Here is a 21,136-nt window from a genome sequence, read left to right as displayed (position 1 = left end):
TTTTTGAAATATTAAAATGATGTCAAGATTAAAGGATACATTTGAGACTTTAGGAATTACACTTATTCTTGTTTTGATGGAGAATTGAGCATTAATTCATAGTACTTTCAATAAAATATCTTTGAAGTTCTGTAGCATGGAACTTTTTATCTTACTCTTTGTAGAACATGTTTTATGATTCTTTAAAATTGAAAGATTGTCAGCACATTAGCTAGATGCACTATAAAGTAAAATGTAGCTGTATTAGATTATATTTCAGGGTGATGTTCTAAAGCAAGTCTTCCACAGTTTGTGCTCTGTATGCATGGTCCTTAACTCCCTTATTTGTACCAGGACAGCAACAGTGTGTGTCTGCAGGAGGGGGAACATTTCCAAATCCCTGTGTTATTCCATATGCCTCACCCAGTGTGTGCACCTTAATTAGATCATGTGAAACCTGCACATGCACTTGCCAAACCGGCACACAAACTTTTTCCTAGGGTTCTACTGAACTGCTTAAAAGTGTTTTTCTTTTTCTTCATGCCACCATCAACATGAGAGTAAGATTTTCAGCAGTTGTAAATGTTTTAGTTGAATTTGATACTGCGAAAAACTTGACTTTACATTTCTACATTCTTTCGCAATTCATATTCTAATCTTAAACTGTGCTGAAATAATCAGATTATGTAAAAAGTGTTTAGGTATCTCTGTTAAATTGTCAATGTCAGGGTAGAAACAACATCATATTACTTTACTTCCAACTCTTAAAGGTTTTGCTTTTCAACCTAAAGCAGGATTTTGATTTAATTTAAACAAAATGAAAAGACATAAAAATAAATTATAATATAATATCCAAAGTTGAATGACCATCAGGTGTTCAATTGCAACATTATCAGTCATTCAATCAATCAGAACAAGTTGTGCATTGATGGCTTGTTTATAAAATGTATAGGTCCTAGAGAAGACATATTACTGCTGCGGCGCATCCATCGGGGGATCCACTGGTACAGTGAGAGTGACAGAGCTTTTGACAACATGATGAGGATGTTTCAAGCAGTGACGAGAACAAGACTAACGTGCATGTCAAAAACTTGCAGCAAGATTTGGGTTGAAAAACTGAAAACCAGTGTGTGGACAGATCAAGATCATTTGTGTGACATGTGGGTGTAGTCATAATGTAAAGCAAATGTAGCAGAAATGAATTTGAAACAACATTATATTACACATCTTTGAATGTGTGTGTGTGTGTGTGTGTGTGTGTGTGTGTGTGTGTGTGTGTGTGTGTGTGTGTGTGTGTGTGTGTGTGTGTGTGTGTGTGTGTGTGTGTGTATGGTGGGGGTGGAGTCCTTAGGGGACTTTGTGTGCAGCAGATATGAAACGGGGCATTAATTGAGCTTCAAACTAAAGGGAATAGGGAGAGCAGGGGGGAAGGGGGATAGATGGAAAGTGTGTGTGTGTGTGTGTGTGTGTGTGTGTGTGTGTGTGTGTGTGTGTGTGTGTGTGTGTGTGTGTGTGTGTGTGTGTGTGTGTGTGTGTGTGTGTGTGTGTGTGTGTGTGTGTGAGATAGCGAGAGATGATGGGAGCACGGAAAAGGAGGTTAAGAGAGAAAGAAAGGCAGACAGACAGACAGATGCAGAGAGAGAGAGAATCATGCTGAAGGGAATAACAGCGAGTGATGCTCATTAAAACTGATTATTAAAGCAGTAACACTGAAGAGCTGCATTCAGGCATAGCCACAACATCCCAGTTGTGTTTACGACTGTGTGTGTGTGTGTGTGTGTGTGTGTGTGTGTGTGTGTGTGTGTGTGTGTGTGTGTGTGTGTGTGTGTGTGTGTGTGTGTGTGTGTGTGTGTGTGTGTGTGTGTGTGTGTGTGTGTGTGTGCATCTGTTAAACTATAAACACATAGCCACTGAAGTATTGCATGCGCGCAGTTAAACACACAGCTGATTTTCCTAAATTAAACATTTATCCTGTTCTCAGTCTGCACTGTTATGCATGAGTGTGCGATGCCGTTGTGTAGTCCAACAAGTGTCAAAGTTGACTTGGAGAAGGCACTTTGAGGCCAGCACCTCAACTACCTGATAGCTTAATGTAGATTAATAGGTTTGGAATACATTACCTACCTTTCCTGTAAAATAACAGCTGGAAGTGTAGTTGGATTGTTTATTGCAACATCAAGTGAGATATTGTGTACATGTTAGTAGGAATATTAATTGGTAGAGATCCAGGAAGTCCAGCTGGAGAAAAAGTGGAATGCATTAAAATGCTTATCAAAACCCAAAACATTGAACAATGGCCACTATGGAGATGCATCTTTCCTCACGACGGTTGCCATCTTAAAAAAAATAAAAATAGCGTCAATGTTATAAAGTAATGTGTGCTTTTTATATACAGTATGTGACATTTCGGTATGTATTGCAAACTAAATAAATACAATTTGAGCCTGGTTACACATTTTACCAGAGCTCTCTGCAAAACCCACGGCACACAAAATTATTCATACAGTACAGAGCTAAAGTCAATCTAAAGGTTTATGCTATGTTAACACAAACAGTAATAAGGCTGAAAGTAATTTTCAAGGTAAGCCATTGACATTTAATTCCACACTGACGTCCAACACTTATCTTCGCTTAACCCCTGTCATGCTCAACATTTTCAGTGCTTCAATGAGGCGGTGAATTGTCAACCAATCCAATTATTTTGTTTCACCTTATTTTTGCTGTCAACCAGTTGGTTCCCAGTGCTACAGAACTACATCAACAACTACTTGGCTAAAATGCAGCTAGCCAAATTTTGCCATATTGTGCCTTTCTGCTATCAATGTCAACATAGTTTTAGATAAACAATTGGACACATATGCTAATTTACTTTTCAAGAGTTATCTGTGATGTTTGCCATCATTATTTCGTCTCTGTGCAGATCTGTCAAAATACAGATCTAAAGATGGGAGTTGATTAGCCTAGATTAGTATAAAAGACTGGAATCAGGTAGAGTACTGTACTTAACTTAAAACCCTCTCCACATAAAAGAAAAGACATAGCCTACACTAACTGTGACGGCAGTTAGAGAAAACCAGAGAAATAAGTGCATGTACATCACTAATTTTATCCTAAAAGCACACTTTATGCAGATGACATCTTACCACCAGTGACATTTAAGTCAAGGAACAAATGTTTTGACATTCATATTTGGGTATCACAGATTTAAGAAATCTATAACTGATTATGTAGTAAGCTTTAGATGTGCTAATATGTGTTCATGGGAAAGTATGGAGATTTCAGGAAGTTTGTTGCCACGATGTTAATCCTCAATTTTGATTCAAACTGCTAAATTTGTTTTTGTTTTGTTTTTTTGTATTAAAAATGCATTACTCAATTTTATTATTTAAGGACATTGTATATAACAATTAAGTCTCCTGCAGACAGAGAAAGAAAGGTGGTGGTCTTAAACCGTGTTAAACTCTAAGTTTAGGGAAAATGTAGCACCTGTAACTGTTTGGTCAGTTTTCTACTTGTTCTGGGAGGTAATATCTCATTTTCCACTTTTAAAAATGAGCACAGTTCCGTGTGCACTGATTTTCTAAAGGCTTTACAAAGAGGACTTGGTCCTGTGTGAGAATGACTTAAAATAGCCATCTATCCTTAAGCTCAGACACCAACAAAAGGTGAAGATGTTGAGGACGTGAAGAGCTTGGAGCATTTCTTAGAACTCTTAGAAATCCACACAAACCTGTGTGGGTGATGGTGTTAAACAGATTCATCTTCAAGGCTGCCCTTGGGAGGATTATTTCAACATTAAACATTTTTCAGTATGAAACATTGGCTGAGTTTGTGTGACTGAAAGTTGTGTGCTGCTGCTATACAAGTACTCTAAGGTTACTGTCACACATTTTTAAGTACGTGCAAAGTTGTTATGATTAATCGACTTTTGACATTGTTCTCCTTACTAACCAAACCTCTTTTTACCCTATAAACTGTACATCCGATTCTCACAGCCACAACTAGCAGCTGTAACATCGAATCATTCCTTCATGAATTGAATTCCTTTTTTGCTCTGTGTATGCACTTGTCCCTTTCCTGGCTGCAAACGGGAGTAGGTTTGGAATTATCTGTATCTCTGTGAACATGAGGCTGAATTGTGGCTTTCCATTGTTGGGGAATGAATTATATGGCTTCTCTCTAGCCTACAGAGTTGTGTGTGTATCGTTGCATTTTTCTTTGTGTGAACAACATGCTTTGGAAGAAAGCCAATAGAGTCGGTAAACACTGCTGCCAAAAGCATAACCTGAAGCTAAGAAAATGGATTACAGGTGTCTGTCTTACTGTCATGATGTTACTGTTGTACACCTGGGAAGTGCAAAAAGTATTTGTCGGTGTTTTACTCCCTTGAAAAAGCTCAAATGTGGTTTCAGAAATAAAAATAAGTCCAAACTTGTACTTCAACCTTCTTATATATTTAGAATATATTGAGTTTTTTTAGAACACTTAACAAACCTACAATTATCTTTTTTCACTTTCCCCTCCTATACCCATCACTCAACCTCCAGCCTGTCAGACTTTGACCAGGGCACAGCATCATACTCCAGAGAGCCTCCGAGGAAACACATTAGACATTTGTGAAGGCAAGGTGTGAATTTCGCATTACAAACATTGTCTGCTTCCAGTTTTGGAAAGTGTAACACATTGCTTTTGGCTAGCCATCTGTATCTTGAGGTTTCGAGCACTCGCCTTCAGAGCAAACTCTACCAGGCGCGGTACCAAAACTTGACAGAGATCGATTTAGCGTGAATCACTTATACAAACCCGATTCTGTTAGTAGTCTGCCCTTATTAACTTGTTCTGTACAAAACCCAACAATCTGTTAAATTAGCAAGTCTTTGCTATGCTAACACATTAGCTATAGCAACTTAATGTGATGATAATATGTCACAATTTGTATTTCAGCTTGCTGTGCTGTCCAGACTGTAGCTGTGGCTACCAAACAAATAAATGCTTAAACGTTAAATTACATAGCAAGTTTTTTATAAATATGTATTAATTATATCATCTCAAATATCTGTGTACACTGTAGCCTACTGTTTGTTTTTCTCTGTTTAAGCCAGGTCACCTACAGGAATTTTGGCACCTGTGCTGTCTGCACTCCAGCATGCTCGGCTCATTTATTAGCAACCCAAGATATCAGCACCACATTATTATTCATCACCAAATCATATTAATCATCTACCCTCATGTGTACACAGGCCCAGCTCTCTTGTCCTTTACTCTTCCTCAACTACTCGCTCCGTCCCTCCCTCCTCTTACCTGCTTTATATTCCAATTGACCCTTTGTTCATATTTGAATCCCAACTGATGGTTGTTAACTCAGACAAGCCTTTACAGCAAGCGAGGAATTGATAGGAAGCTTATATTATTTGCTGCTACTTCATTGGCTCAGACAGGAAAATGGCTGATTGACAGTACTGTTATGGTGCGTTCACACCGGATGCGATGTTGTAACAATGTTACAACATCAATGTTAAGCATGTGTGGTGTTTACTATGTTTACTAGTTTAGCGTGACAGAGAAGTTAGCAGATATTGGTCAGTTTAGGGAACACACAGTTGATACAAATCTTCTTGAGTAATTGGAATGTAATTTTTCTCATCAAATAACTGTCAAAACATGAATCTCAAAAACAACAAATGTTTCCCTCATGGTGTGCCGAAGACCAATTCAATTAATCACCAAAGATACTTGGATTCATCCTCTGAGAACATGTATCTCTTTAGAAAGTTCATATCAACCTATTTAACAGTAGATATCTCAATTTGAACTAAAGCAGTGGATCCAAAGTGCCATGCTGCTAGTGTGGCTACACTGTAAGACATTTCAGGTCAGTTCAACTTGCAAATGAAGGTTCACCTGCTGCCTTAAAACTGCAAGTTAACTCAATTTAAGATTACCTTTGTTTCAACTCTGAAAATAAAGTTCAAAAGGTTGATTATACTACACTGTTCTAGTTGTCACAATGTTGTTTTTTAAGTTGTCAAAGTTGACTTAACTTTTAATCACTTGTAATGTTAACTTGATACCATTAGTTGAAACAAAATATAGTTATACATCATTGATACATGAAAACTTTTAATCACATCTTGTTTAAACTTGATACTGTGAGTTAAAACAACATTTTTTTAAACATTATCAATACAATAACATTCTTTAGCTAGTAAAACAAACAGATATTTCATTATTATTGTAACTCACAGTTCTGAGTTAAACTAACTTAGCCGTATTTATACGACTCCCCATTTAAAGTTAAGAGGATTAAAATTCTAAATTTGTTTCAACTTGCATGGTAAATGACAGAGCTTCACACTGAATTCTTGCATTTGTCCAAGAACATTTATTTTATAAATACATTTATATAAACTTTAACAGAAGTTAAAGGTTTTAACATGCCATACCCAATGTATGTCTCTGTAATGTACAGAGGGTGGACTTGCAGACAGACAAGACAGTCAGACAGAGGGTGGACTTGCAGACAGACAAGACAGACAGACAGAGGGTGGACTTGCAGACAGACAAGACAGACAGACAGAGGGTGGACTTGCAGACAGACAAGACAGACAGACAGAGGGTGGACTTGCAGACAGACAGACAGAGGGTGGACTTGCAGACAGACAAGACAGACAGACAGAGGGTGGACTTGCAGACAGACAAGACAGACAGACAGAGGGTGGACTTGCAGGCAGACAAGACAGACAGACAGAGGGTGGACTTGCAGACAGACAAGACAGACAGACAGAGGGTGGACAGACAGACAGACAGACAGACAGAGGGTGGACTGACAGAGGGTGGACTGACAGACAGACAGAGGGTGGACTTGCAGACAGACAGCGAGACAGAGGGTGGACTCGTAGAAAGAAAGAAGGTGAGGTGGGGTTGAACAATGAGGTATGTGAGATAGTAAACAGATAATCATAAAATCTCGACATGAATATGAACAATGTGGAACATTGATACATCTTAAACATGTCTTGGCATCAAAACAGGCCTCACTGAGGTTGACAACCGAGAGTGCTGGGGAAAGGGGGACAGATGGGCAGGTGTCATAAGAGGCAAAAAGTGAGATAACCGGTCCATATCGTCATATGAACAAAAACAATGGTGTACATTATAAATACTTACTTACTTATCCTCACTTAAATTTGTGTTAATTGAACACAATTTTAAAACTGTCAATGAGAGAATAAGTATGGCAAAGTTGTACAGAGGAAAAATGTGGTATACGCAGAGCTTTACAAAACATCAACATCCACGTCTAAAAGATTCTTTAACCACAATTCGAAACAAGTTTGTTTTCATTATACCTCAAAATGTTTTGCACATTTGAACTATTTTAGATTTTTCAACAATTTCAGATTTTTCAACTTCACAAGTGACACATTTGTCACGCATACCTGACTTGTGCTGAACAAACTAAGCCGATGAAAACCTGTATGCTAGTGTAAAGAACAAGGCAAGCTTCCCAAATAACTGCTGCCTCCTAGTAGTTGCTTGACGAGTGCATTTCTTTGTTTACATGCGATATCTAAGCAGTTTATTTCTGAGTCCATGGATTCTGGCTGAACATTGGTCCGGTTTAATGTTCATGACAACCCTCTGCAGGAACTCAAAAGAATACTTCATATTACGTGGGTACTCAAGGTTTAGGCAGTAGATTGCACCCAGTAACATGGCAAAGCCTGTGGACACATCTCGGAGGTCATGTAGGATGATCTTCTCCTCTACTACCAGAGCCACGTTGAAAACATCCAATGGAAATGCATCATGCAGAGGGCCTTCGTGTCCAATCAACAGTCCAACTTGCATCCCGCTCATTAGCACGTCAAGGGTTTCACCATGAGCCTGAAAACATAAAGACAAAAACACACATCTTAACTGACTGACTTAAACATCACTGCTAGGCTAATAGAGAAAGGCTACAAATGTCTTTGACATTAATTGAGTGAGTGTTGTCATTGCCTTTCTTATTGTTCATTGTTAAGCCCAAATAATAAAACAAACCAACAGTAATTTTGGCCACTAGGAGGAGCTAAACTGAGAGAAAATGTACTGAATGTTCTCTATTTCTCAAAAATGTTGTATATTCTGATTTTAAGTATGAATAAGAATTCAATGTTATATACATTGCATTTGAAATGAAAGAATGATTATAATAGACTATGCATCATACAGCTACATGCACATGGACAGAAACTCCGGGACACACCTCTTAACTAGCATATAACATGTGGTCCAAAAAAATAAATCTAGGATGTAGCCTACTACTTTATCATCTCAGCAAACCCTTCTCTGATATACTATACTATATATAGTATATACTATACTAAGCTATTTTAAAAAGTAGCCTAATGTGATAAGTTAACATTACATTATTTAAAAACAATATAAGTCTGGATATTTTATTACATATTGGTTAAGTTACTGCATTTTAGGTTTCATTACATTTTCAATTTAAATTAAGGGCACATTTCATTAATTTTTCACTCATTTACTATTTTATTTGTAAAAAATTACCCCTTACGACTTATGAAAATAAAAAATGTTAAAACAAAACAATGTAATATAAAATGTGTAAATACGGTGTCTTACATCACACATCCTGATTATGTCAGAGGAATCTTCTGCAAGGTAGCATGGAAGACCAAGTAGGACAGCTGTTCTTTTGTTTTGGTTCGTGTCCTACAAGAACAAGACAAGAGTTTGTGAATAAGATACCCAAGCCAGAATACTAATTTTAGTACATTAACAAGAAATGATTTCTGTGCAGTACATACCTCCTTTTGAAGACAACTGAGAACACTGCTCAGGCGCACCCTCCTGCCTGATGCAGCAGCTTCTCCGTACATCTGTAGAACATCTGGCACCAAGGCATCAAGTCCATCCAGGAATGACTCCAGCAGGTCTTTGGTGACGATTCTACTGAACTCAGCACTGAGCTGAAACCAATAATATTACAGCAGAGAAAAGGGCAATGAGTGAGGGAAAATAAGAGCAGCATAGAGCTCTAAGGGACACAAGGGAAACACAAATATGATTGCAACATATAGTGCATAGTTTGACTACCTAAAACAACAAAATATAGGATTTCTATGCTGTACTCAGTTGGCAAAGAATTACCTGTCTCTCACTAAACAATGCAGGCCATCTGTCCTTGACTGCAGCAATGAGTGGCTCGTCACCAATGATCTCTTGTCTTCGCTGGGAGAATGTTGCAGTCATCAATTCATCGAGCAGGTGCAAATCTGGCTCTCTCTTCTGCACTTCCAAAAGCATGGTCTCACGATCCTTCTCTGATTTAACAGTAGTTTGTCCATCAGGTGGCTCTGGTAAGTAGTGGATCTCTCCCTTTTTTGCCTTCTTGACTGGCTTGGTGTTTCCCTGTCTTTTTCTTTTATTTACAAGAACTTCAGGGCATCCAGCTGCCATCATCCTCTGACGGTAATTGCCCATCTTGAATATCAGGCTGAATCTCCAGCAGTACCATCCTTTACCTGAACCCGGCTCCCTGAGACAAGGATGCTTTGCAACAAGAGCTTTGGCTACGCTTTCTAAATTGTCTTTACTTGGATAGCAAGTGATTCTGGTTATGCTATCAGCCAGTCTGTCCAGTATTTCACTCTTCACACTCTTTGAGATGACCGTCACAGCTCCATCCTTGGCATAGGCATCATTTGCTACCCTCAGCTGAAACTCAACGTCATGGGAGAAATCTGAAATAACAAAGGGATCAGGCCATTCTGAAGAATCACCACTACTAGGGGGCTCGGGGCTTGCACTATTCTGGGAACTAAGGCTTGCAGTATCTAATGTCGAGTCAGAAACTGGTTCAGAAAACGTGAACAGAACTTTCAGTGTGGCTCGTTCAGTTGGTAGGTCCTTGATGTCTGTCAAATTGCAGAGCTCATTCCCAAAGTCTGGATCTTCAAACTGTAAAAGGAACTTCCCACGGAGGCCCAGAGTGTTGCCCAGAACTACACATAGCTCATCAACTGATGGGGGAACCTCCTGTAGGGTGACACGTCTTATTTCCTGAGGTGAGACGATGACTCTGAGAAGCATCATTGATGAGATACCAAGAACTGAAACACAGTGAACAAACAAGAAAACGCTTCATTAAACAGTAAATAACATAAATCTAAAAGAAGCTGTGAATGGAGTTAAAACAGCAGAGAGATTACAACAGATAGGGAGGGTGAATTCAGAGATCAGGTAGCCATTTCTACACTACATCGTTATATAGCAAATAGTGTCGTCTAACCTTTAAAGTGCAGTTTATATCCCGTTATGTGGTCCAAAGATTAAGAGTTTGTTTAAATTTATGACAAACCAACCCAATCAAATATTACCTTAATGTAACATGAATGTCCTTGGAGTGACGAGCAGCTTTTCTTCAACAGGGTATGCAGCAAGGGGAATGTAGTCATTCAGACGGTCCGGATCAATGACCACAATTGTTGCAGGATCTCTTCTGGCAAGCTGGTAACACCTGAAATGCTCTTGGAAGGTCGCTGTGAATAGTTCAGTAATGAATGATATGTAACCATCCACTACACAGATCTCCAATACTCTCCCAAAATCTGGCAGTCCACACGTCTGTCCAACTGAGAGTACCATGCCTTTAGAATATTTTGTCCCATTCAAGTAAGCAATGGAGGTGAGTGAAACAGAGTCCAGACCTTCAAACTTATTCCATACAGCCTCTCTGATTGCAGCATCTAGGATGCCCACAGACACAACTGATACTCGTCCAGTCTCAATGCTTGGCTTGAAAATAGTTGGCATCTCCAAGTAATATGACAACATCAGTTGATGTCTTGTGGCCAACGTGTGCAGAATATTTTTGAAATTGCCAGTATTGTGAACCATTCTTTTAAAAAAAGAATGTTTTGCCTCAAATCGTATTGTCCAGAACTCAATTAATGGTCCAAATTTCTGAATCAGAACAGGATAATGTTCAAGATAATGATGTTTAGGGCGTAATTTAGTACCAGGAAATAATTCTAAGAGCAACTGTCTGTGGTCAGAAATTTTGGCTTGTAGGTAGCACAGGGTTTCTGTTGTGAAAGAGGGGCTTGATAACACCTCCACAATGTCTTTCAGTTCAAGGATCACAGACCAAGTCTTTTCACTCTCTGGAACATGATGGCCAATCAACAGTGGAAGAAATCTCAGAAGTGCCCAGTTCTCGTGTCCGTTGCCACCAATTGTTCTTTTTTTTGAAAAGTTTGTTGGTATTGTCTGAGGCCTGTTAGTTTTGTCAGAAAACTGAAAAGGAAATGATGCTATTCTATCATTAAGATCATTCAATGTGAAATAATTTTTAGCAATAAGATCTGAAAGACATATGCATAGTTCCACAGGTACAATTCCCTCCAATAAATCGTGCAGAAAATCAGGTGGAAAACCTTTTACAGGATGAAAGTGGGCAAGTCTGCTTAAAGGACAGTCTCTCTTCAAACCATGAACACACGAGGCATTAGTTGTGTTAAGCACATTAATGGCTTCATCAAACAGTTCTGGTGTTCTCAAAGTAAATGCCCCACTTCTGACATCATGATGCTGAATATCTTTAAGGTTAGCCAAACAAAATCTGCAAAATTTCTCCACGTTGAAAGACTCTTGGTATCCAGCAAGGGAGTGTGCACCTAAGTTATCGGCAGACACATACAAAACAGTACCTTTGACACAAGACCCAAGTCTTTTCACAAATACACCAGTCGTCTCTAAATGCTGAAGGTCTCTAATCAGAGGCTCCAAAACTTTGCTGTAACCATATTGTTTTATATGTACAGTTTTGCACAATGCAGCTAGATAAATTGATGATAATGTTGATCTAAGTCTTATGGGTAAGTTAGCTATCACCCAATATATACCACACAACTTATGTTTCTTTCTTGAAGTTCCCAATGGATTACAGATTTCAAAATCATCAATGTATAAGCCAAGAGCTATGCCTAATTCTTCAGCAAAAAGTTTGTTTTCTTTAAAGTATTCACCATCTTGAAATGAGCAGTAATGACCTTCCTGTCCATTGGATCTCTGTAATTTCTCTAGAATCTCACTTCTTTCCAACAACTTACTTAACAAATCTAAAATAGGAACATAAACAAATGAATGATTTTTTTCTTGTGGATTTAGCACATATTCAACCGGTTCAATCACTGTAAAAATCTTTCTGTAAAATGACTGCCTTTTACGTTCTGTGCCCAAAGGCCCTGCTCTTGAAAGAAATTTGAGTGGGTTCAACGATTGTATTTCATCAGACAATGATGTTACAACAGAGGCATCAGCTGCACAGTTATTTTCCTCCAAAACTTTCTCTATAATTGTTTTAATATTTTTATAAGCAAAGTCTCCAATGTCAAATAACTCATCAATTACTTCCTGTACTGCAGAATTTGAAACATGCAGAATTGTTTGCATACGGATAAATAAAGATGCCAACTGACGTTTAATTGCCTCTCCATTTTCAAGAGGAGGTACACCCTCGGGTACTGAATCATATGAAGTTGATGCCTCAGTCCCAGAAACAGAATCCTCTTCTAGCACTGCATTTGTAAGTGCATGGTGTACAAAAAGCTCTGGTCTTAAACTGTTTAAGGTGGACAACCTATGATAGCGACTTCTATGAGAAGTAAATGTTGACAGTACATTGGACTTGAAAGAGCAACCTGCAAACGGACATTTAACTGTTTCCCTGTTCCTCAAATGAGTCTTCAGATGGGCACAATATTTGATAATGTTACTAGGCTCTGAGAATGTACACAAATCACAGCATAACTTGGTCACAATTTTATGACCTTTTGAATGTTCTTTCAAGTGGTTTTTAAGTTCAGTTTGGGTTTGAAATGTGTTCAAACAGTCTTGATAAATGCAGACAAGGCCTGAACACCTCCGGTGATGTCCATGATGCTCTTTATAATGCTGTATTATTTTTCCTTGGCCACTGGAGGAAAAGGCACAAAACTTACATTTCCACATGAACTGGACGTGCTTGAATTCTGTGAACAGAAAAATTAAAAATGAAATTAACATAACATTTATTTAGACAATTAGTGGTTAAGAACAGTTATCTATTAACTACAAAAAAACAACAACAACTATAAACCAATATTCTATGTTATTTTCAATTACATTTAGTTTATTGGATTACGTTTAGCTAACACTTATGCAGTATGATTCAACAACCCTGCAAGAATTACAACCTTTATGGTGTTTAAAATATTCAGTTTGGGTTTGTTATAAGTAGTGTTGCTGTTAATTTTGAAGACTGTAAATTGTGATGTTGAATATTACATTATAAACTGAATAAAACAAAAACACAAATCAATATTATTTTTCAATTCATCAGTAGTGCCAACATGAGTTAAGTAGGCTCTAAAACCTCCAACCTGTTGATAATGATTAGTTAAGCATTTAATATCCTATCCTTCCTTTCCTACCTCTCTGACTAAACATTAAAATAAATATATTTTACAATCTGTTCAACTCAATGGTTTAAACTGGTAAACAGCCCTGTGCCATCACAGATCCTCTCCTCTGTCATCAGCCTACTCCTCTGTCAACCAAAGTAATAATTCAACAGTTCTCAGGCACTTAACGTTAGTTAAAACTATATATTTTTTATCTATAAATGACGTTCATTTTCAGTTAATTCATCAAATTGCAAGCTGTCATGGGTAGATGTGTTCGAGCGACTTGAACTTGGTGGTAAACACCAAGGAAAATGATGGGATCGTTTATTTTCCCAAATGAAGGCCCATAAGGCAATAAAAATGAAAACAGCTTTAAACAGCTACCATTCTCCCTCTATAAACTAGAAAACCTTTAAGCACGTAAACAGTGTACTATTGCTCCTATTTTGGCATAGCCAAAATATATAAAAACAGCAATAAAAATAATTACGACAACACAGGGTCACTTCCGGTTTACCCGGAAGTCGTGACGTGAATTTAAACCGCGTTGACGCGGCACGCAACCCCAAATACAAACACCAGACGAGGCTGGTGAGACGAACATTTACGCTGTGTTAACATGTAACTAAACTAAATAAACGGACATGGAATTTAACAACGACATACTTGTTTGAGTGGTTATTGCAAAAGAACAGGTGACGTTAATGGTAAATGGTATTAAACAGAAAGTTGTAATGCTGGTACTTGCAAGATTATAATAAACTGCCGTAGCGGGTATGATAAATGACATGGTTGATAAACGATTTGAAAACAGTATGAAGATAACGGAACACATAGACAAACACACAGGCAACATTTACACTCAGTCTCTTAATAATGTCCTGGGTAGCGATACGCTACCGTGACGGTCTCCATCTGTCTGTGTAAAACATACCGGTAATAGGGGACCGAGGAAAACAGCGCATGCTGCTCATTATTAATTATCGGCATAATATCCATGTTAAAACAACTTTACTAAATGAATTGGAGTAACTAGTCAATATAAAATACAAAGAGTGAGCAAAGCACGAGCACGAAGTGACAGCAGCCCTAACACGCAGCCTCAACCGTTAGGTGGCTAACTAGCAAACTAGCTAACTCATGTCGGGCTCGAATAAAAACTAATGTTGCAGTCACATTTTCCAGGCTATTAAAAAAGCACAACCTACACATTTAACGTTATTACGTTACTACACATGAGGTTAATGTTAAAAGACTTAATTAGAGATAATTAAACTCACCTGCTGTTCCTCAGCCTCGTGTAAAAAAAATCTGCTTCGACACGTTCACCACTCGTCACTTCGGTCCCCGCGTCGTGTTACTCCGCCTCGGTTCTAGGCCGTTGTCAGGCATAGTCTCTTCCCGCGTGTCGAAGTAGTCCTTGATCATTTACTACAAAGTGTCTGTATTTCGATATGATATATGACTTATCTGCGGTGTTTAAATTATTCTGTTCATGCTTCAACCTTGCCATGAATTAAAGAAGACAATTAAACTCAAAAGTCCAAATATTAATTTTGTAGCTCCCATTGGCCCACTCCCGCCTTTTCCCCCACGCCCCGCCCCCCCATCTGATAACTTTGAAACCCAAGTTCAATCAACACATACTGATCTGATAACATTTTCAAATAGTCAACACAATTAATAACAGTAAGTTCTACTTTTTAAAACTCACGCAGATGAGTTCAAAATCCAAAACTTGTTAGAGCTCTTTGTGTTAAAGAGAGGAAGTAAGTGGACTTAACTAAACAGAGCTGTAATGTTTTACAGTGTAAATACATACCATTTATCAAACAAAATATTCTTTATGAGTCACTTAATTAAAATGCAGACAAGTGATTCATGTTTATGATACCATCCATTTAGAAGTTATCATTTTTGGCGATTTTTCCAGTGGATTTAATCGTTAATGGTGCGTACACACCGGACACGATGCGATTTTCTGTTCAGAAACTGGAGACAAGTTTCACTGCGGCTGTTGTTTGTGAAATTCATGTTTTGACAGATATTGGATTAAAAAAAAATACATTCAAATTACTCAAAAAGATTTGTATCAACTGTGTGTACCCTAAAGTTTTCTCCTTATGCCATTGTCAGGTCAAATTTTTTTCTTTGTCCAAATGCTTGTTACAGACCAATATCTGCTAACCTCTCTGTCACGCTAAACTAGTAAACATAGTAAACACCATACATGCTTAACATTGCTGTTGTACATTGTCATTGTGATATTGGGATTTAGCTTAAAGCAACACTGAGTATAAATACAGCCTCACAAGGTAGCTAGCATGACAGCAGACACTTAGATCTTGTTCTTTTAATCAAGCATTGAAAAAGACATAAACAGTCTGATCAGATCTATCATTATTTTAGAGTTACATTTGGGCTTTATAAGGGCAATCCCACCATCACTTTCAGTGAAGAAGTTTTGGATGGATGGAGATGATTGTGGGAAGAAGTAGGAATTTTAATGTATTGTTGATATTAGCACTTGGTTTAACACAGACTCCAGTCAGATCCATTTTTGGTATTCTTAAACTTGAGAAACATTAAGATGTTTTCCCACAACATTTTCATTTGGTTTTCATTTGGCAGAAGAAGCCAATGTCCTCACATTTCCAAAACTGACAAGCTTTTGATTAATTAAAGGGCTATATGATTGAAGTCATTAGGTGCATTCCTCTGTATATAACAACTTTCTATACTCGCAATTTGTTTTTTTGTTGAAACCAAGAAAGTGTTACAAATATCATTCTAGTCCTTGGATCTGGTCTACGACAGGCAAAATGGATGGGTTTGTAGATGTTAGAGTAGGAGGGTGGCCAAGTCATTTAAGCTGAGACAAAATGGGGAAGTGAAGTAAGTGATTAAATGTAAGTTAATTTACCTGGTAAAATAAACCGTAAATTGTAAATTTAGCCTGATAAAGAGTTAATAAACCTTACACCGCTAGCGTTGTCTTTCTAAGCAGCAGCTTGCATGGTCTACTTTGACAAGGCCAACTTTGCTGCAACTTGCTCGCTCCTTAATACTACAGCTTGGTAGCGCGTTTCACCATATCTTGGCATCTGTGATTTATGGCAGCTAGTGGTTGTTTGGTTCAATTTATGGTAAATTGATGAGCAATTGGTCGAGATCTCGGTTAGTTAGCAGCAGAGCACAAGAGAAAACGTGGCCACTCGTTACCCCTACCAGAAGTCCCCATACTGGAAGTCCCATTAATATTTGGTAAAAAACTTCACACGCGTCAAAGTAAACCGGTTTTTTATGCATTAGTCAAACCAATTATCAGCCAAAAAGTGGGTGCCCTTTTGAGCTCAAGTGCAGGGGTATTTCGCATAATGACCAATCACTCAGGACACACACACACATATTCACAAAACACATTCACAAAACACACAAACACACACACACACACACACACACACAAACACACACACACATATTCACAAAACACATTCACAAAACACACAAACACACACACACACACACACACACACACACACACACACACACACACACACACGCACACACACACACACACACACACACACACAGCTGCAAAAAGGCCACATCTGCCAAATAAAATAGATGAAGAAGAAATTGAGGGCTTTGTGAGTATTATAAGAATCTGTACGCTTTAAACCTGAAAAAAGGCGCAGACAGCAACAAAAGCTTTTTGTGGAAGGCTGAGCACAATATGATGGTGAAATGAATAAAAAAACAAGAATGCCATGCATACACCCCCTCCCTTCCACCCTGACTGTGTTCCTCCCTCTCATCTGTCCATCCCCACTCCTCCCTTTCTTTCCCTCTCCTATCCCCATCTCTCTACTCAAAAGGTTAGTAAATGTCAGATGGGAGTTGTCATCTTCAATGGCGTCATCTTTCTTCATAGAAACACTGACTATATCTATGTGTGTGTGTGTGTTTGTGTGGAAGATGAAGGGAATACGATTGAACAGAATGAAATAGAACAGGATATTGAAAATGGGAAATTACTGCTTGCATCAAAGGGCGGACACACACACACTCAAGCAGAAAGACTTGAAATAGAGCTGAGGTTGTACAGTATATACATACCGTACAACTCCATATTTGTCTTCCTCCATTTCCCCCATCTTCATCATAAAGAAACCACAAAACGTCAGTGAATAACTTAGCATCAGTGTTGCTGCCTGTGACTTATCCAATTCCCCCACCAAAAATGTTATCTCTCCATCTCACGGCTGCGTCTTCATCACAGCCTGTATTTGCCTCTCTATATATTTTATGACTAATATAAGGAGCAGGCCTTTGTGGTGATGACAAATACCCACACTCAGACAGTTTTACAGCCCCTAAAGAGCCCTTTGACAAACGACTGGGCTGTAAACCTAATATTCTAATGCGATGTGTTATTGTAATGGCGTATGTGTGCACGAGTGAATTTTTAGGAGATGTTAAGTATTGCTTATCCCCGCCAATTAGGAATGTGCTTTAGCATCAAAACAACAAATCTCAGAGCAGACACAGGATAAAAGCACAATCACAAGATTTATATACTGAGGTGCTTCTCCTCCATGAGCATATTTGAAGATGAGACATGTATGAAATATTATTCATCCGCAGGCTTGGGGGGCAACAGATTACAGGATACAAAAAAAAGTAACTGTATTTCCTAAGAGTTATATTACAAAATGCATAATCAGGTTACACTTAGATTCATTTTTTTAGTCACTAACATGTGTAAAATGTAAAAGGATATGAAATACATGGCATAGATTTTGCTTGGTTATCGTGACAAAAGTACGCACTTCGGGTATGAGAACACATTTTCTTGTAATTAAACGTACTTAAAAGAGGTGTCACAATCTCATGATTTGCTTTAGAAGAAGCTTTTTGTTGGGGTCCAAATGTGAGTTGGCCCTGTTGTGTTAAGACTTGATGAATCACAAAGTCTGCCAGTACGTCGATAGGCCTCAGGGCCCTCATGCTCATTCCTCCACTCATACACTCTTACATTGCATATGTCTCAACACCTTTTCTTCCTTTACTCGTCCACAATCCCCTAATGGCTACACTCAATGTTATTTCCCCTGAGGGCCAGTGAGCCCGCGCGCGGGAATGCATTAAATTCAAGAGTTGTTGACGCACGCTCAACAGAAAGCAATAACCTGTGCAGGGTCATTTTTCCCCCCTTTTCCTTTCATTTTCTGAGGTGGAACAGAATTGCCTTTCAGTGCTAGTGTGATTATGTTCCGTTTAACATGGGAATTATGAGAATTACACACATAAGTGTAGTGCAGCATGCCTCGACAAGATTAAAAACAGCTGCACTGGGAGGGAGTAAAACACAAAGGACGAGAGGGAGGGAGGGAGAGAATCACCCAGAGTTATAAGATAGACAAGCAGCTTTACAGTTTTAATAATTTCTTGCTTTTAACTTGTTTTTTTGGGATTGCAATCATCAATCCATATATGTTCGGCAGCCACGAGTGCAAGACATGACCTATTTAAAGCCACGTATAAAATCTTAAAACCCCACCAGGAATACTGTTCAGATTTATCCTCTGAATATTTTACCTCAAGTCTGTTGTTGGGGGCATATATTTTAAACTAACAAGATGCTAACCTCCTTTCCCCGACCACCTGCTGCCATTTGCTAAACACTCCTGGCATGTCGGGAAATAAGCTGCTTTGTTTGTATGTGAACAACCCACTTAGGAATTTGGCAATTTGCAGCCCCAATCTGTGACTTGCACTTTGTACTGGATCATCAATAAACATGGAAAAAAGATGGAAATGACTCGCTTGTTACGATATTGTGAGACCCTGCCTGGAGGAAATCACTCAGTGAGAGACTGGAGGGCCATCAGTGAGAGGGGGGAATCCCTGGTAAAATAACCCTGAAAGGCCATCAACAGAATAGATAGAATCGGAGGATGAAACCCTCTTTATTTGTCACATACATGCACACAGCAGAGCACACACAGTGAAATTGGTCCTCTGCATTTAACCCATCCTAGTACTAGGAGCAGTGGGCAGCTATTGTGCAGCGCCCGGGGAGCAATGGGGAGGGGGGATTGGAGGTGTCCATTGCCTTGCTCAAGGGCACCACAGCAGGGCCTAGGAGGTGAACTGGGACCTCTCCAAGTAGCAGTCCACTTTCCATGTTTTTTCAAGTCTGTTCGGGGACTTGAACCGGCGACCCTACGATTCCCAGTCCAAGCCCCTACTGACTGAGCCACTGCTAGACAACTGAGCCACTGCTGGACAGGAAGCAGCTTAATGAAATGGCTGGTGAAAATGGACGTACAAAAAACTGTACTCCCCTCAATCTGATTCAGACTAACTCAATTATCAGAATCAGGGTTTTTTCAAGCCGCTGGCACAAGTCAGTTCATTAAAGACCTGCCACTGCTTCGCTACCCCAGCAACTCCAGGGGATCGATGTGTAATGCGCTTTTTGTTTATAGAGACAGAGGGAAAGGGGGAGGAGAGAGGACAAACTAATTGAGCTCTTCCAATTATTATCTAATAGCCCCATGGCCTGTATGATGGTGAGCTGGCAAAGCACTGAGATCCTACCTGTGAGCAATTCTAGGTGCTCAAAACTGCCACATGGATGGGATTGCATTTAATTGTTCGCTGTTTGAGCATTGACAGAGTGATGTCACCAACCATTCCGCCTTCTGTCAGCAGAAGTCCCTTTTCCTTATCTCTCTTTATTTTTCCTCAATAGCTAATTGACTAAAATGGCAGGTATGGTTGAATTTCACCATTTCTATACTCAGTCAACTCTCAGCTTTTAGCGTCTGAGTCAAAACACACAACGCAAAATTTGTTTCTCACACGCAGTAATTACAACCCAATCTGTTGTGTTTCTCCGGTTTTCCCTTTTAATTGCTCCTCTCTCTTTTCCTATCAATCCCACCCTCCTTTTCCTCCTCCTCCTCCTCCTCCTTCTCCTCTTCTTCACCTGCCCTCCCTCCATCCCAGTCTGTCGCTCCTCACCATAATGCATTTGAAGAATTAGCCGCGCTAACACAGGCCCTAATTGGCTGTCACCGTGTGCTCGAAAATGTGAAGCCACTTCCTCGATATAATCATGTTTACACGCGAGCGCCGGGTGCCAGACTGCCGGGCTTGTCTCTATCGAGCTTGTTTAGGGAGTAATTTACTGTAAAATTGGCTATGATAGTCAGCCACAGAAAGAGAGGGAGGAGAACTAGCTCAGCGTAAAATGGGTGTTCTCGAGACACAATGACTTCCTCGGCGAGCGGGTTATTGTTTTTTTCCTGCTGTTGATTTGGAGAACGGGGTCATACTCAAGTATCAACTGAGGTAAGCCTCATTACCACCGCGTTATCTTAATACGTTGTAATGACATAAAACACATTTAACAGTGTATTACAACAGCAATGAAATCACATAAGATTGATTACATGCCGATTTAGATACAGACATACATTATCATTTTGCAGGCATATTTGTTCACACAGGTTTTCTTTCTGCTGCTTCAATTTATCACACTAATTGGACTAGATAAAACAGTCATTTCAGAAAATAACACATGAAGATGCAACTTGAAAAAACAGAAAAGGGAAAAAAGAGAAACTCACAGGCCCATAATTGATCTGTCGCTGTGCGATATATAAAAGACATTGATGGCAACATTT

General features: G+C 39.0%; 2 protein-coding genes across 2 annotated transcripts; both read right to left on the bottom strand.

Annotated features, from left to right (window-relative positions):
- Positions 1-6,338: 6,338 nt before the first annotated feature.
- LOC134873239 (uncharacterized) lies at positions 6,339-11,325 on the bottom strand. The gene is made up of 5 exons (XM_063896713.1): positions 10,371-11,325; positions 9,142-10,103; positions 8,799-8,960; positions 8,614-8,703; positions 6,339-7,866 (listed from the first exon to the last, which is right to left on the bottom strand). Exons 2-5 carry the CDS (start codon positions 10,084-10,086, stop codon positions 7,537-7,539), a joined length of 1,527 nt encoding a protein of 508 aa, XP_063752783.1. The 5' UTR covers positions 10,087-10,103; positions 10,371-11,325; the 3' UTR covers positions 6,339-7,536.
- Positions 10,160-15,235, bottom strand: LOC134880193 (uncharacterized). The gene is made up of 3 exons (XM_063906959.1): positions 14,720-15,235; positions 11,141-13,025; positions 10,160-10,169 (listed from the first exon to the last, which is right to left on the bottom strand). The coding sequence occupies exons 2-3, from the start codon at positions 13,003-13,005 to the stop codon at positions 10,160-10,162; spliced, it is 1,875 nt and encodes a 624-aa protein (XP_063763029.1). The 5' UTR covers positions 13,006-13,025; positions 14,720-15,235.
- Between the last annotated feature and the right edge of the window lie 5,901 nt (positions 15,236-21,136).

Source organism: Eleginops maclovinus, chromosome 2, assembly GCF_036324505.1.
Source record: "Eleginops maclovinus isolate JMC-PN-2008 ecotype Puerto Natales chromosome 2, JC_Emac_rtc_rv5, whole genome shotgun sequence".
Classification (NCBI taxonomy): domain Eukaryota; kingdom Metazoa; phylum Chordata; class Actinopteri; order Perciformes; family Eleginopidae; genus Eleginops; species Eleginops maclovinus.
Note: the sequence above shows the minus strand (reverse complement) of the source record. Positions and strands in the feature narration are given on the sequence as shown.